This window comes from Zootoca vivipara, chromosome 12, assembly GCF_965207765.1.
Source record: "Zootoca vivipara chromosome 12, rZooViv2.hap1.1, whole genome shotgun sequence".
Lineage (NCBI taxonomy): Eukaryota > Metazoa > Chordata > Lepidosauria > Squamata > Lacertidae > Zootoca > Zootoca vivipara.
Window position 1 is genome coordinate 23773650 of NC_142595.1, and position 12825 is coordinate 23786474.

Here is a 12825-nt window from a genome sequence, read left to right on the forward strand (position 1 = left end):
GGCACGCTGTGCATTGGCGGGGGGGGGGGAGGAGGAAAAAGTGGCAATCTTACACCGTACCCTTGAGCAATAGTCCTCCTGCTTTCTGAATCACACCACCTGGTAACAGAAGGGGAAACACAAAACCGCCCTTTGTAGGGCAAGGTGTATCTGCTGGAATGTGACACACGCATGAATAGACCTGGGGAGACAAATGATGAGCGTGGATGTCGGCTTTTGATGTCTGTGATGACGAAAGCTCTGGGGAATGCAAAGCAGAGAGAAGAAGGGCTTTTCCAAAGCAACGCCCCCCCCCTCCAACCTTGGAGATAAAAGGAGCATGGAGCATGAGAGAGCCGTTAGTTCTCTCAGCCCTTTAGAAAGCAGCAACTCTCCGGGCTCGGGTGTCTCCACTTCCTGACAACCATGAGCACCACCTTCAGGCAATACACCTCTTCCTCCTCGATGAAGGGGCCTTCCTTTGCTGGGGGTTCCTCCCGGCTTTCCTCTGTCCATCTGGGTGGAGGATACAGAGCCCCGAGCATCCATGGCGGAGCTGGTGGTGTCTCCATCTCTTCCTCACGCTATGTCTCTGGGGTGGGCAGTGCCCTTGGGGGTGGCTATGGGGGCAGCTTCTGCAGCAGCGGCAGCCTTGGTGGTGGGTTTGGTGGAGGCTATGGTGGAGGCTATGGTGGAAGCTTTGTCGCTGGTGGCGGCGAAGGCCTTCTGGCCGGGGGCGAGAAGGAGACCATGCAGAACCTGAACGACCGCCTGGCTAACTACCTGGACAAGGTGCGGGCGCTGGAGGAAGCCAACACCGAGCTGGAGTTTAAGATCAAGGAGTGGTACAAGAAGCAAGCACCTGGTCCAGACCGTGACTACAGCCCATATTTCAAGACCATCGAGGATCTGCGGAGCAAGGTATGATGAAGTGACTCTAAGGGGGCTTATTAGCCTGGGTAGCTCAGTTGGTTAGAGCTTGGTGCTGATAATGCCAAGGTTGCGGGTTCAATCCCCATATGGGACAGCTGCAGATTCCTGCGTTGCAGGGGGTTGGACTAGATGATGCTCAGGGTATAATTCTATGATGGAAAACCATAGCAAACTGGCTGTTAACAAGCCCATAAGGAAAGTCTGAAAGGTTTGGGGAGAAAACCTTTTTTTTAAATAAAAAAAATCTGCTTAGTACCCAGAGACCTCAAATCCAATTCTTTAAGTCTATGCAACTTGTAAGTAGGCATTAAGGCAAGGATTTTTAAAATCACAGTAGTCTCCCAGAACACTTAGCTGATGATGTCAGAATAATATTAACCACAATCAGGAAATAATATTAAAGGGAAGTTCCAATACGCACCTGCTGCTAACACTGATCAGCACATTTGATGTTTCCCCTCCTTGAATTTAGACTTAATCAGAACTGTGTGTTTCTTTCCCACTATAGCTGTTAGATTTGTAAAGCTAAGATTTTAAAGATAGTGCTTGCTAGTGCTGTGAACGGGTCACAGATCTTATCTTGCTGACGATTTGGCCCTGCATAGAAATGCCATTGAATTACCCTTGTCTCTTCCATTTCATAGCCATTGGGTATTCCCCTCCATTGTACATAGCTTTCTTTAGTTAAATGCCACCACAGAGCTCTTGGCTGTTTAGCTGCAACTAGCCCAGTTATCGTCCAGAAATACCATTATCGCCACTACTGTACTGCACTACTATTAGTGGTATACTACTTTCTTTTGTGTCTTAATTTAAATTAATTTTTATTTTATTTTATTGACTGTGCAAAGAGCCTGCAAGCTTCAGCCTGGCAGGAGCCAGCTGCAGATTATTGCAGAGACTCCCTGGGAGGATCTGCCTGCCTCCCCTCTTCCAATTAACTTCCATCTCCAGGGCTCAGAGTTGGGAGGGAGTGCAGCGGAAGAATGGCCGGGGCCCACCTCTGTGACATCACCAGGGGATGCCCCTGAAATCTCAGGGTCTGGGGTGCTCCTAGTGTACACCCTTCCTGAAAATGTACACTCCCCCCTTACAGAGGACCAAGAATCTATGTGAAGTAGCTCAAAGTCCAACACAACCTCCTAGTTGGGAGGTATAATTATTAACTGTCGGGCTATGGAGGCTGAGGGAGGGAGGGATGGCACCAGCCAAACCAAAGCCTCTTCTGTAGTAAAATTAGCTAGGATTTCCCTAGTGCGGGAAGCTAATTTATTTTGCCCACTTTGATCCCTTAAAACTGGGGCCAGCCCATGACATTTTTTGTTCCTCAAGTCTAAGCCAGAGGGTGACTAACCTGTTCTTCTCCAGATGTTGTGGGACTCTAATTCCAATCAGCCCCAGCCAGCAATGCCATTGGCCAGGGCTAATATGGCGGACTCCCAACAGATTCTGGAGAGCTGTAGGTTAGACCCTGTACTCTAAATGGTGTCACCACTAATTAATACGGGGCATTATCTACTGGGATGTTCCCCTGCACAAGCCCTAATAAAAATGGATCTGGAACGCTGAAGGATGAAGATGTCACATTTTTAAAATAATAATAATAATGATAATTTAGTGCGTGCTGCGCTCCTCTTGGAGAGCTCAGCTGGTTAGAGCACAGTGCTGATAATGCCAAGGTTGCAGGTTCAACCCCTGAATGGGACAGCTGCAGATTCCAGCATTGCAGGGGGTTGGACTAGATGGTCCTCAGGGCCCCTTCCAGCTCTGCAATTCTGTGATTCCTCTATGATTTCTCTCCCTTGAAATGGCTTTTTGTTAAGTAAATTAGAAATAACGTCCCAGAGCTTGCACGTAGCAGAAGGCTAGGTCCTGAATGAAATGCCCGTCAAGGGTTCCCTAAAAACAAAATAAAACTCGCGCGGAATTTTTTTTACCATTTTAAACCACCCATTCCCTACTTCCCTTGCAGATTCTTGCTGCCAGTGTTCAGAATGCCAGCATCCTCTTGGAGATTGACAATGCGAAGTTGGCCGCTGATGACTTCAGAACCAAGTAGGTTTAATTGTTAAAAAACAACAACACACACAACCCAGTGGTTGGGTTGGTTTCACAGCCAGCACCATGGCTGGGAGCTGTATGACAAACCTTGCCTGGGACGGCCTCTTACCCCTTTCCCCTTCCCTCTTCCTCTCAATCCTTTGTGGATGCAGGTTTGAGACAGAGCAGGCCCTGCGCATGAGTGTTGAGTCTGACATCAATGGTCTGCGGAGAGTCTTGGATGACCTAACACTCTCCAGATCTGATCTGGAAATGCAGCTGGAAAATCTAAAGGAGGAATTGGCTTATCTGCACAAGAACCATGAGGAGGTAAGGATGCCCGACAGCCAACGTCACAGAGGGGTGCACATTTTTAAAGTGTGTGTGTGTGTGGGGACACACCAGCATGCAACTGGTTTATGTCTGATGAACCCAACACACACTACCTTGGTCCAATGTGGCTGCACATGTTACACGCATCTTATGAATGGCTCGGCGCAACAGACTGTGCCACAATGATTAACGTCTTTAAAATATCATTGGAAAAATGGGCAGGAAAGAGACCTCTTGGGCTGTGATCTAGACATTTACCAAACAATTCGTGTAACCATAAACCTGGGCCTGATTTACCCATAAACATACGTTTGATTACAGACGTGGTTAAGTCTAGGAATGGACTCCATTGGAAAGCATTGCGTTTGAACAGGTTCTGACTGTTCTGTTCTGTAAAGGCCCATTCACATGTGCAAGTCACTCTTAGATACTGCAGCCATCAAGTGTTGAAGATGCTTGAATGAATCGGCCCTTAGAAGTCCATTGGAAAAGCGAACAGGTTGAGTTCTGCATGTCAAATAAAGCTGTGAGAATCTAGCCTAGATCTGCTCTAGTGTGCCTTTTAGGGCAGAATCGGCCCTTGAAAATGATATACAAGATTTCATAAACACATACTACTACTACTACTACTACTACTACTACCACCACCACCACCACCACCACCAAAATATTTATAATCAGTGCTATTTTTCTAGAAAAAGAGGTGCCAGAGCTCACCATGAACTTCTCCCTTGTTCTCTTAGAATGGCAATAGCACCCACCTGAGAGGTGCCAAAACTGAGCTCTGGCAAGCTCTGGCTGAAAAGAAATAATAATAATAATAATAATAATAATAATAATAATAATAATAATAATAATAATCCAAATCAAAACCACACTACATGCCCCCCCTTAAAACGGAGTAGTAGCAATGACTACAATTGATTGCAACAGTAATGAGATAAAAACCAGTCTCGACAAAGCCAGATTGCGGCAATGGTTGGCCTCCAACCTAAACTCAATGTATCCAGAGCAAGGTGTAGAAGAACTAAATCCTTGGGGCCACGGCTCAAAATAATTCATTGTGTGAGAATTAGGCTGTCGGGATCAAATGACCGCAGGCACCTCCTGATTCCCTTACCAGTCATTCTCTAGTACATCTTCAATTAGTTTACTGGCAAGTGTGGCAAATACCACATTTTCCCGTGTATAAGACTATATCCCCCCCTATTTTTTCAGGTTTAAAATTGGTGGTTGTCTTATACACGGATGGTGCATATGGGTGATTTCTTTATTTGGAGTCCCGCAAAAATAGAGGTCTTGTTATACATAGGGTCGTGTTATACACGGAAAAATACGGCACTGATCAGGATAGCTGACCCTTGACAACATCAGCCTCATGCTTTCAGATGCGTGTAGGAAATCCTCGCATGAAACAGAGGCACATTATGAAAGACACTTTCATTAGGGTTTGCAATCCAAGTGCTGAACAAAGACCAATTCCTTTTTAGAAACAAGCTATATTTTTCAGATCGGTGGAATTTTCCCCAAAGAAGTTGCATCTGATTTATTTATAAGAATATTCCTAAATTGCCAACACTTTAAAAAACAACAATAGTGGTGTACAATAAAATCAACAACATGATAGAATCTTAATTACCAATAACCTCGCTCCGTGTTCCTCCAACACAGGAAATGACTGTTCTCCGAAGCCAGATGGGTGGCGAGATCTCTGTGGAAATGGATGCTGCTCCTGGGGTGGACCTGACCAAGATCCTGGCGGAGATGCGTGAGCAGTACGAGACATTGGCGGAGCAGAACCGGAAGGATGCTGAGCAGTGGTTCTTCAGCAAGGTGGGTCTTCCTTTGGGGTGAATGCACTTTCTTGGGGGGGGGGGAGAAGCAAGAAAAGAATGCTGGGTGTTTTGATCGGTGAGGTCACTATTGCATTGCCTCCCCATTTCCTTGTAGACCGAAGAGCTGAACCGCGAAGTTGCCATGAACACGGAGCAACTGCACAGCGGCAAGTCGGAAATCACGGAACTGAGACGAACCCTCCAAGGCCTGGAAATAGAGTTGCAATCCCAGCTTAGCACGGTACGGCGTCCAGGCAATCTTCTCCCTGCCCTTTAATCAGGGAAACGGTTGCGCAATGTTGCAGCCCACCACCAGACCAGACTTGCTGGGAATTCCAACAATGACTTTCTACCTTCTCCGAGGAAGCAAATATTAGAATTTGCTTCCAGAAGGTGTTGTAATGGCCATCAGCTTAGAGGGCGTAAACGAGGGTTAGACAAATTCATGTAGCTGTCAATGGCTACAAGTCCTGATGGCTGTAGTCTACCTCCACAGGGTCAGGGACTGGGAAAAGGAGGAAGGGTGGAGACCGCCTCCCCATCCTGACCTTTCCAGGGAGGAGGAAGAGGAAGACAGTATAGATTTACAACAGGGGTCTGAGGGAGGTTGCAGCTCAGAGGCAGATGAGGGGAAAAGCTGGGAAATCATGGGAGAGCCGGAACAACGCCTGGCTGACACATTGTCATTAGAAAGCATTCCAGACCCTCCATCTCCAAGAACCCGGCGAGCCTTAAAAGTAGGAGAGCAAAGAGCTCAAAGACAGAGGGCATGTAGCAGCACCTGTAGAAGTAATGAATGAGGAAGTGGGAGAGACGGGGATGGAGGTGGAGATTCATTTGGGACAATGCCATTATCCAAGAGGCTGGATTCTATAGCCTCTCTCTGTAAAGATTGAAATAAAAAAGGGACTGTAAGAAACTTTCCCTTGTTTTTATGCTTTCCTGGGCAACCAGCTGGGAGTCGCTGACAACATCCTGACACACAGTCAGAATGCTAGCTGCTGGGAGTCTCAAGTAGAGAGAGTGCTGTTGCGTTCAGATTTTGCTTGTAGGCTTCCCCCAGGCATCTAGTTGGTCGCTGGAAGAACAGGACTCTGGACTAGATGGGCCACTGGCCTGAGTCAGAAAGGCTCTTATGTTCTTAATATGCATTGACCGAGAGCCCCTGTGTTTCCCTTCGATTAGGGAATCTGATTGCACAGGATTTCCAGTTTCGGGGAGGAATCCAGTGAAGGTCTATTAGGGTGAATGGGGTGCTGCCCCACCAACCTTAGTCTGCCCTCAACAAGCCGCCACCTGCCTGCCTTCTTGCTTCTAACCAGTCAGAGGGTGGCTGTGTCTGTCTTTGTCTCATTGGCGCCACCTACTGTTGGGCTCCCTTCCTTCTGCCCTACCAGCCACTGCTGGAGGACTCTAACATTAAAGGTTGCTGTGCAGCTTCCCTCAGAAGCTAACTCTGATTTCCTCTCTCTCAATTCTCTTCCCCCAGAAAGCAGCACTGGAAGGCAGCTTGGCAGAGACAGAGTCCCGCTACGGAGCCCAGCTCTCCCAGATCCAGGTTATGATCACCAGCGTGGAGGAGCAGCTGTCTGAGCTGAGGTGCGACATGGAGCGCCAGAACCATGAATACAAGATCCTCCTTGATACCAAGACCCGCCTGGAACAGGAGATATCCACCTATCGCCGCCTGCTGGAGGGAGAGGAAGCCCAGTATGTATAAAGAGGGGGCCTGTTTTCTAATGTTGGATAAGGAGTCAATAGGCTGAGATAGGAGGATGTCAGGAGTGAGCTGGCAGTGAATCACACTGTGCAAGTTGGAGCTAACTCTTTGTTAGCAAGAACGTGATCTGCACAGACTTGGTGGAGTGTCGGGCCTAATGAACCTGGCAGCTCACCCCTGGTAGGTCTTGCCCCATAGATGAGTTGCCGAGACTGAAAGTCCCCACCTTGTCACAGCCCACTCCTCTCCAGGGTTTTCCCCAAGCAATCGGAGACTGTGCCTAAGTGCAGCCAACCTTTCCTCTGCCCTTTTCACGCCTCTTCTGGTTCTGGGAGACCAGTGGGGAGGGAAGCTTGTCGCAGCAGGAAGAGAAGATACCCATGCCTCTGCACCAGCTGGACTCATCTCTGCCTCTTGGCATTCCTCATCCCATTCTCCTGCTTTAGTTTCTGCCTCTGATTCTGGACTTCTCTCTGCCACAGACTCTCCCAGCTCACTAAGCCCTGTTACCTCTTCAGTTTCCAACCCCTCCTCTTCCCAGTCTTTTTCCTCTGACCACTCAACAATGTCCCGCCACCACTCCCCAGGCTCTGAGCCTTCTTCCCCTGGTGGTTCCCCAGATGGTTCCTCCCACCATTCCTTTGCATCAAAACCAGTCCATCACAGAGGATATCTTTCAATTGCCAAGTAATTAGGATTGTTGGCTGTTCTAGGCCTGTCCTCCCATCCCATTATTTCTGATGTATGTTAAGCACAATATGTGCCATTGGCACACTAGGTCCAGCTGTTGGTGCAATAGTGTCAACACACCATGCTACCCTTGAGCAACGTCTTGTGTTGGCTTGCAAACCTGGTGCATTTCTAAAGGTGACATTGGCACAGAAGTCCTATATCCAGTCCTCCACCCCCATTGGCCTTTCACACATCACATCCAATGAGTGTACAACCTGCATTCCTGTAAATACAAAGAGTTGTGCTTGCATGCAGTTATTCACACATGCCATCCAACTAGGATACAGTCTGTGTACACAGCAGCTGATCCGTATGAATCAACACAGGTACACATAAGGGTCTGGCTCTTCTGTTTCAGTGTATCTGAAGAAGTGTGCATGCACACGAAAGCTCATACCAAAATAAAAACTTAGTTGGTCTTTAAGGTGCTACGGAAGGAATTTTTTAAATTTTGCTTCGACTCAGACCAACACGGCTACCTACCTGTAACTTGTAGCTGTGTTTGGCGTAATGTGTGAAGAAGCCGACAGTATTGGGCCAGAGGAGAAAATGTAACAAATGGAAATGTTCCAGGGCTTCCTCTGGGGTTCCTTTATTTTAAAGCAATCTGATCACGAAATTAACTGGACACAAGGTTGTGTTGTTGTGCCTTTCCCTTTAGCGCATTTGATTACCATTTCTGCACCTGCTGCATTGCTGCTGAAAACGAACTCTTCGTGTTTCTCTAATCCAGTCTTGTCTTTCTCCCCTTGCAGCATTTCTTCCCAGTATTCGTCGGCAATTTCTAGCGGTAAGCATATGTTGGGCCGTTGCTCTTCCTTTTGCTTTTCAGAAGTTTCCTTTGTTTTATAAAAGCTGAGAATATTGAAGCATGCAGACAGGCAGGATAAGGAGATGATACAATCATCAGTATGCTGTCAACAAATAGGCCTAGCCATTCAAGATGGTAGCTGCTTCTATATTTTTACCATCCAGTAGGGATCAATGGCACTGTGGGTTAAACCACAGAGCCTAGGGCTTGCTGATCAGAAGGTCGATGGTTCGAATCCCCACGACGGGGTGAGCTCCCGTTGCTTGGTCCCTGCTCCTGCCAACCTAGCAGTTCGAAAGCACGTCAAAGTGCAAGTAGATAAATGGGTACCACTACAGCGGGAAGGTAAATGGCGTTTCTGTGTGCTGCTCCGGTTCGCCAGAAGCGGCTTTGTCATGCTGGCCACATGACCTGGAAGCTGTACGCCAGCTCCCTCGGCCAATAACGCGAGATGAGCGCCGCAACCCCAGTGATGGCCACGATTGGACTTAATGGTCAGGGGTCCCTTTACCTTTACCTTTAGGGTTCGATCTAGTTAAGTTTGCCAAAGTCCAGTCTGTGATTTCGGCAGTTGCCATTCTTCAGAATTATCAGGGAAGTATTTCATAAACGGGCACCATGTTTCAACAAAGCCGTCTACGTCATTTGTATTAGTCAATGCATGTAGTTACTTGATAACACAGGAAGCTAATTGGATTAAGGCACTGGCCTTCAACGAATAAGTCGTAGTCAACAACTCAAACTGAATCGAGCTATGGGTTGTCCTATAGGAACATAGGAAGCTGCCTTAGGTTGAGTCAGACCATTAGTCCATCTAGCTCTGTATTGTCTACACTGACAGGCAGCAGCTCTCCAAAGACTCAGACTGGGGTCTATCCCAGCCCTACTTGAAGATGCTGGGGATTGGCCTTCGGACCTTCTGAATGCAAAGCAGAAGTTCTGCCACTGAACTATGGTCCTTTCCTTTTGAAGAGGAATGGGAGAAGATGCAGAATAGAAAAGAAAACGTGTAGTACTTCTTCACACAGCCCATAGTTAAGGCATGGAAAGATGTAGTGTTGGCCACCAACCTGAACAACTTTAAAAGGGGACTAGGCCAAGTCATGGAGGAGAAGGCTATCAATGGTTATTAGGCATCATAGCTTTATCGCCTTCAGTGTCAAAGGTGGTGTGTCTCTGCATATCAGTTGCTGGCTGTTGTGGGTTTCCCAGAGGCATCTGGTTCAGCCCTGGAGATATTGGATGCTGTGTTACACAGACCTCTAGTAAAGTTCTTCTTAAGTAGGCCATGCCAGTTAAGTCTTAAGGGGGCCACTGCCACTATTTTTTTCTTTGTTTCGTTTTTTTTTATAAAAAAGAAGGGGCAAGCTGGAGAGGAGAAAGATGGAAGGAGGGAGAGGGGATAGTGTGTGTGTGTGTGTGTGTGTAGGAGAGAGGGAGAAGGAAAACGAGAGAGACACATACAGTATGAAATAGAAGTGGGCCCCATGTTACAAATAGAAAGTGGCTGGTCGGAGTTAAATATTGGCCCTAGATCTGTAAAGGTTGAAGAAACGTTCTGCAGATGTTGAACAAAGCACAAGAAGCCCTTTAAATGCCAGTTCTGCAAAGCTTGCTCTGTGTTTCCATGGTTTGGCAAAGCAACGCATTCTGAGGTTCCATGGGAGATGTTAAAATCCAGTTCCTTCTAACAGTGAGCTTTGGCTGATGTGTAGGACACAGAGAGGCAGGTCAGCAAATGGTGGGGGCTGAATCGCTTTCCTGCAAATAACATTTCCTCCCTTTCTGTCTCCTTGTAGGACCCTCAACCACCCGCCAAGTCCGCACAATTGTCGAGGAGGTCCAAGATGGAAAAGTGATCTCATCTCGTGAACAGGTCCACGTCTCTGGGCGTTAAGTCTGCACCTTGAACACACCAGCCTTTCCTTCTCATTTGAGATACTGCTCTGATTTTCTGTTTCCTGCTTGTCTTCTTACCAGCCGCAATTAGAGTTCTTGTACGGCTGCATACCCAAGGCTCCAATAAAGTGTGTTCATTCCAGCAAACCAGGACTTTTCTGTGGTCAGTTCAAGAGAATGGCTTCATTGCTCTTAACCCTACAACCTTCAGCCTTCCTAGGTGGAAAGGAGGCATGCCTTTTCAAAATAATTCCATAGATAGATGGATAGATAGATAGATAGATATGTGAGATTAGACTTGATCGTTTGAGTCTCAATCTCACAGTATCAAAGCACATTTCATTCAGAAGGACCAAACCTTCCAAAACATTGTTTCCCATGATGCTCTCAGTGCCCGAATATGCAGTGTGGGATTGATCCTTGTGAAAATGTCTTAAACTGCCTCCCAATAGCCTAGGAGCAAAGTAGGACAATACTGAGCTAGATAAACTAATGGTCATTGGTTTGTCTCACTTCATATTGTCTATACTAGCCTCCCGCAACTTGGTGTCCTTCCAATGTTTTGGACTACAATTCCCACCATCCCCGTCCATTGGCCATGCTAGCTGGGGATGATGGCAGCTGCAGTCCAAAAGAATCTTGAGGGTACCAGGTTGGGGGACTACCAGCAAATTTCAAGGGTTTTTAGGAAGGGGCTGTTCCCAGCCCTATCTGAAGCAGAGACCTTCTGTGTGCAAAGGAGTTGTTCCACCGCTAAACTACAGGCCTTCTCTCTAACAGAAATCAATGGGCTTAAAATGGTTTGGGAATCTTTGCCTTTCCAGGAATACAACTCCCATCATCCCTGATCATTGGCCACGCTGGCTGTGGTTGTTGGGAAATGTAGTTCAGCAGCATCCGGAGGGCCAAAGTTTCACCACCCATGGCTGGAAAATGCGCTTAGACCAGGCCTCCAGACCACACATGCCCCCTTGCCCCCACAATTGAGAGGGCCCCGGGGCTGTGTGGCATCATCACACTAGACGTGCGCGCATGATGTCAGCATGCTCCACAATGTGCTTGCGATGTGCGCCTGCGCCCCGCAGCTGATATCACTCGCGCACACTGTGAGGCATGCTGATGAGTCTTGCGGATGCCCCATGGCCTGCATATTTGGCCGCTGCAGAATTTTGAGGGGCCCCTGGCCCCTTCATTGAACATTTTAGGGGAGCTCTGGCCCCCCTGCCCCCTACTTGTCACCAGTGTTCCAGACTCCTTCACCAGTGAGGCTCCAATAATGTGCTAGCATTATCTGCCAAGAGACTTCATAATCAGAAACATAATTGAAGAGTCACATCCATTTCCACAATATTCCCCTAACTGTTAATTTCCACATTATACAAGTGTTTGAGCTTTGGCATGATGCAAAAGCTACTTCTGGAGCTATAGTGGAATATATAGCACACGTTTAGCACTCATTTTCACATTATTTGCAAACTGTTCCCCTCCTCTCGCCCCGGAAGCAAATAACATGGAAATGAGCACCAAACTTGCACTATAGTTCAGAGGAGGCTCAAATATAATGCAGAACCAGGGCAAGCCCTAAGGCAAGGCTGGGTGGCGCAATGCGCCAGGGCGCCGGGCCGCCAGGGGGCGTTGCGCTGCTGTGCCTGTGGCAGCCGTGCTGCATGCTGCGCCCACCAGACAGCTGTGCTGGGGAACGGGGCGGTGCGGGGGGCGCCGGAGGGATCTTTGCACCACGGCGCCAGGGCGCCAGATATGCTTAAGACGGCCCTGTGCAGAACTTAAGAGTTAGAGAAAGGTCCCGAAAACAGAATAAACTGCCTTGTGGATGCAGCCTGAAAGCAACAGCAGCAGCAAATACTGATCACATTTGCTGGATTGATTCCCTTCTTCTACACAGGAAGAATAAGCAAGCATTCACAATTTTGCTCTCATTTCTGTTTTCATCGGAATTCTCCAGCATCCCATAGTAAGCCCATAGGCTTTTGTGCAAGTATAAGAAGGTAGCCAAGATTCTAACACGATCACTGCTGCTGGATGTTGTGGTACACACAGGTTTTGCTTTTATCCACACATCACTGCCCCCCTTTAGTCTACACTCAAACTGATACTTGTAGGTTGTTTAGATAGAGTCTGTTCTCCTGATAGATAGCCCCTTTGCCTGCTCTCTGCAGATGCCGTGTTAAAAGCCTTGCTAGTACAGACTTGGTTCAGGGCTTAAACGAAACTCTGCTCTAGTTACTTGGTCAAAAACATGCCCTTGTGCTGTCTACGGAAAAAGCCTGAAGTTTTCCTCTGCTGCAGTTGCTGGCTTTTCAATACCTGTAACTAATAATAAAACTAGGGAACTCATTTCCATACATAGCTCCCAAGTTTTCGCTTTTCTCGCGAGGAAGCCTATTCAGCATAAGGGAAAATCCCTGTAAAAAAGGGATAACTTGGCAGCTATGTTTCCATAGGAGGCGGTGATGGGCACCAACTCAGAGGGCTTTAAAAGAGGATTGTACAGATTCATGGAGGATAAAGCTATCAATGGCTTC

The 12825-nt window shown here is 47.6% G+C and overlaps 1 protein-coding gene across 1 annotated transcript; it reads left to right on the plus strand.

Annotated features, from left to right (window-relative positions):
* The first annotated feature begins 354 nt into the window (after positions 1-354).
* Positions 355-10429, plus strand: LOC148683828 (keratin, type I cytoskeletal 14-like). Its single transcript, XM_035135740.3, has 8 exons — positions 355-900; positions 2885-2967; positions 3126-3282; positions 4957-5118; positions 5236-5361; positions 6610-6830; positions 8328-8362; positions 10183-10429. The coding sequence occupies exons 1-8, from the start codon at positions 406-408 to the stop codon at positions 10278-10280; spliced, it is 1377 nt and encodes a 458-aa protein (XP_034991631.2). The 5' UTR covers positions 355-405; the 3' UTR covers positions 10281-10429.
* The last annotated feature ends 2396 nt before the right edge of the window (positions 10430-12825 follow it).

What these genes read in the sequence shown, in the direction of transcription:
- LOC148683828 (XM_035135740.3), top strand. Translation starts at nt 406, where the DNA reads ATGAGCACCACCTTCAGGCAATACACCTCTTCCTCCTCGATGAAGGGG. An exon ending in GCTGATGACTTCAGAACCAA is followed by an intron (nt 2,968 to 3,125) that starts GTAGGTTTAATT and finishes TTGTGGATGCAG; the next exon opens with GTTTGAGACAGAGCAGGCCC. An exon ending in CTGGAGGGAGAGGAAGCCCA is followed by an intron (nt 6,831 to 8,327) that starts GTATGTATAAAG and finishes CTCCCCTTGCAG; the next exon opens with CATTTCTTCCCAGTATTCGT.